Source organism: Coregonus clupeaformis, chromosome 37, assembly GCF_020615455.1.
Source record: "Coregonus clupeaformis isolate EN_2021a chromosome 37, ASM2061545v1, whole genome shotgun sequence".
In the NCBI taxonomy this organism is placed as follows: Eukaryota; Metazoa; Chordata; class Actinopteri; order Salmoniformes; family Salmonidae; genus Coregonus; species Coregonus clupeaformis.
Genome location: NC_059228.1, coordinates 7,470,670 through 7,474,731, shown reverse-complemented (window position 1 = coordinate 7,474,731; position 4,062 = coordinate 7,470,670). Strand labels below are relative to the sequence as shown.

At 47.5% G+C, this 4,062-nt stretch overlaps 1 protein-coding gene across 2 annotated transcripts; it reads left to right on the top strand.

Moving 5' to 3' along the window:
- Positions 1-264: 264 nt before the first annotated feature.
- LOC121553493 (fidgetin-like protein 1) lies at positions 265-3,411 on the top strand. 2 transcript variants are annotated; one of them, XM_041866629.1, is made up of 2 exons: positions 265-342; positions 1,133-3,411. In XM_041866629.1, the coding sequence occupies exon 2, from the start codon at positions 1,150-1,152 to the stop codon at positions 3,100-3,102; it is 1,953 nt and encodes a 650-aa protein (XP_041722563.1). In that variant the 5' UTR covers positions 265-342; positions 1,133-1,149; the 3' UTR covers positions 3,103-3,411. The 2 variants fall into 2 exon arrangements, with proteins under 2 accessions (XP_041722563.1, XP_045067457.1); XM_045211522.1 differs by lacking the exon at positions 265-342 and adding an exon at positions 349-471.
- The last annotated feature ends 651 nt before the right edge of the window (positions 3,412-4,062 follow it).

The window sequence follows — 4,062 nt, the reverse complement described above, 5'->3', positions numbered from 1 at the left end:
ATTGTGGCGACGGCAAAATAGATATTGAGGGTAACAGATGTTACTGATGAAATGGTTGTTAGACATGCTGAACAATCCTAAGGGTGGAGTGTTTCAGCATGATATAGATCACGTTTAATGTGGTTGGGGAGTTAGTAGGGACTTATTTGGATTATAATTTTATTTTCATGGTAGTATAGAATTGGGCAAATCATGATTGATCGTACATTCCAAAACAGTTGGTGGCAGCATGCACTTTAACGTTTGTTTGGGGTCTGCCATGATATCATAGAAGAAGAAGAAGAAGATGAAGCAGAAGAAGAAGAAAAAAGGTCACCTGACATACCCAAAAACAACATTGGGGTGAGTTCAAAGGGTAGAACATTTTTGTACTTCCAGTTGCGAATGTAATATTGATATAACCACTTTTCCACGGTGCAAAAAGTTGTGTTCTCCATTTTCCAAGCTACAACTGTTTGTTACTTATCTGTGGTAAGTCGAGATCAGTCTAACACGCCAGTTTCAGTAGGTTAGTAGCTAAGTCAACTAACTACCTTGTATCTTGCTAGTTTAGGTACTAGTTAGCTAAACCTAGTCTAGGAACAGTGAGCTAACGTTAGCTAACAATGGAGTCCCGTTTCCATGGCATTGGAGACCCGGGCCAGCGCAGCCCATTTTGCCGAGAAAATGAGCCCCCTAAATGTAGGCTACTATTGTTGTCATTTGTGTTCCAGGTCGTCTTTTTTCAGTCGCGCGGCACTTATCCAGGCGTTGTTATGAAAACATGTGCAGCGCGAGTGAAAAAAGACAACCTGGTACACAAATGACAACAGTAATTTAGGGGACACATAACGTTTGCTAGCTTCTGCCAAAGGCTTGGAGCCGATGCTAAGGTGTACATATTTGACTCTACGTTCTTTCACTTATCGGTATGTTCATAATCCCAACTGGAGTTGGGAAATATGCCATAGCTAGCTATGTAATTTAGTCTTGACATTGAATAAGTGAAGAAGTTATAATGTGATGATCTCTTCAACACAACTTACTAAGGCTCATGGAATTTATAAAATGAGTGTGTGTGTATTATTGTTTGCTTGGCTGCTTCTTGGGTCATGCATTTTTTAATGACTCCTGTCCCCCATTCCTCAAACAGGCGGGAGCACGCCAGGCATGAGTGGTGCACACCTGGGCGAGTGGCAGAGGAGGTCCTTTGACATTTCATCTGGCACCTGCACACCTGAACAGACGGCAGACGCCTATCGGGCACACATCCTCGCCATACAATATGCATGGGCGAGCGCCCAGCTCTCTCAGGCCGGCATTGGCAGCCTGCTCAGGACCTACTCGGAGCGCTATGCCGCAGTGCTGGACTCGGACGAACCTCGCACGGGGCTTAACAACTATGCAGAGAGCGTACTGAACCTGGCCTGCAGTCAGAGAAACCACAGCGACAAATGGGAGTCGTCCCTGACAACTGCGAGTGTGCTGGAGCTGCCGTGCGTGCAGAAGATGATTCAGGCTGGGACAGGGGGTGGAAAGTCCCTTGTGGCACCTGCAGATGTTAACATCTTCGTTGGACAAGAGAGCAGAGGCAGCTCCCTTTCTGTTGTTCCCTCCACTGGACTCGAAGCTGTAGAGCCTCCATTCAAACCATCAGGACCCCCATCATGGTCCAAGGCTGAGGGCAACAGCACTTTCAGCATTTTACATAGTGCTACAGCAGAAAGACCAAGAGGCCCTGAGGGAGTCCCCAGCCACCCCCATTCCTCTGCTGGCCCCTTGGCACGGGCTCAGTCTCTGTTTTGCCAGCACTCCTCAGCTCCACCACAACCAAACCCAGCCCCTGCAGGTCACCAGTCTGTCTTCTTCAACTCTAACCCCTCCAAGAGGAAGACGTTCTACAACTCCGGTGGAGACAATGGCAGAGGGGGGGCATCTGAAGGCCAGGCAAGGCAAGACCCACGCGGTGGTGGCACTAACTTCAAAACGGCAAAGGAGCAGTTTATTGTTGATCAGCAGAAAAAGCACTCCCACCAGTCCCAGAGAGCCCAGCAGCCCCCTGGGATGGCAGCTGCCATCGGGGGTGCCACTAAGAAGTCACTGGGGGCCAACAGGCCACGGGGGACATTTTCCAAATTTGTGTCCCCCATGCCGAGGCCGGAGGACAAAGAGAGTGGGGTTGGTAGCAGCAATGCTCAGGAGACTCAGCCAGTGGACGAGCGTCTGAAAAACTTTGAGCCCAAGATCATTGAACTGATCATCAGTGAAATTATGGACCATGGACCGCCCGTAGCCTGGGACGACATCGCTGGCCTGGAGTTTGCAAAGGCCACCATCAAGGAGATTGTGGTGTGGCCTATGCTCCGGCCTGACATCTTCACTGGCCTCCGTGGTCCACCCAAAGGCATCCTCCTATTCGGGCCCCCGGGCACAGGAAAAACTCTGATCGGGAAGTGCATCGCTTGCCAGTCAGGGGCCACCTTCTTCAGCATCAGCGCCTCATCTCTCACCTCAAAGTGGGTGGGGGAGGGAGAGAAAATGGTTAGAGCACTCTTCGCCATCGCCCGCTGCCATCAGCCAGCTGTTATCTTCATCGACGAGATCGACTCTCTTCTGTCCCAGCGTACGGACGGGGAGCACGACTCATCCCGACGGATAAAGACAGAGTTCTTGGTTCAGCTGGATGGGGCAGCCACCTCTGCCGACGACCGCGTCCTGGTGGTAGGGGCCACCAACCGCCCCCAGGAGATAGACGAAGCGGCCAGGCGCCGCCTTGCCAAGCGCCTCTACATCCCCCTCCCCGAGGCAGCCGCACGGCGGCAGATAGTCTCTCATCTCATGGCCCGCGAGAAGAGCCAGCTGGGAGAGGATGAGCTGGAGACGGTGGTCACAGGAACGGAGGGATTTTCTGGGGCTGATATGACGGGGCTGTGCCGGGAGGCAGCGCTAGGCCCCATCCGGAGCATCCAGCTCTGTGACATTGCCTCCATCACCCCCGACCAGGTGCGGCCCATCCTCCACTGTGACTTCCAGGAGGCCCTGAGGACGGTGAGGCCCAGCGTCTCAGCCAAAGACCTGGAGCTCTATGAGGAGTGGAACAAGACTTTTGGTTGTGGTCGTTGATCAGGGCAACAGTATGGACACATTACAAATATCAGCCTATATTTAACATTTACTGCTGTTGGGGATATATTTAATTTGTTATGTTCAGTAAATAAACTTGCATTTAAAAATGTTAGATTTCCCGCAACACTCTACCATAAGATGAGACTATTTTAATATTCTTTCTGAATGTTAACTTGATTTTTCACTTACTGATCCATGGCACAGTATATTTATTCCCAAATATAGGCTATTTGTTTTTCTACGCTTGGATTCACTAAATAAGATGTTGGTGTAAGTAATATGTTCTTAATAAAGTTGCTAAATGTTTTCTATGGTAATGCATTGCAAATAGGTTTTCCTTTGTAACACAGAGAGGAAATGTGGCAAAGTGTTTTTCTGAGGATTGGTTATGGGGTCATGTGGTAATATGTTCCTTTTTCACGCCATTAGCCACCTGTTTATCCAAAGTAGAGGAATACAGGCCTACATCAGCTACCAGTTTCTCATCATCAACTCAAGGTTAGTTAAAGGTCCAATGCAGCCATTTTTATCTCAATATCAAATCATTTCTGGGTAAAAATTAAGTACCTTACTGTGATTTGTTTTAAATTAAAATGGTCAAAAAGAAACAAATAGCTTATCAAATAGCAATTTCTCAAGTAAGAATTTAGCTAGGACTGTCAGGTTTTATATATATATATATATATATATATATATATATATATATTTTCCACACTATGGGGTTGGAATAATACTGTGAAAATTATGATAATGCCCTTTGTACAATGTACAAAACCGAAAGTAAAAGACGCAGAAACGAAACTTAAGAATGAGAAGCATAGAAATAGCGCACATGGAACAGATCTACCGCTTCTTAGAATTGCTTTCAATGATCTATGTGAATCTGGTCAGGTCGCCCAAAAAGTTACATATTGCAGCTTTAATAGACTAATAACAAAGAGCGTTTCAAACCTCTGG

What these genes read in the sequence shown, in the direction of transcription:
- LOC121553493 (XM_041866629.1), top strand. Translation starts at nt 1,150, where the DNA reads ATGAGTGGTGCACACCTGGGCGAGTGGCAGAGGAGGTCCTTTGACATT.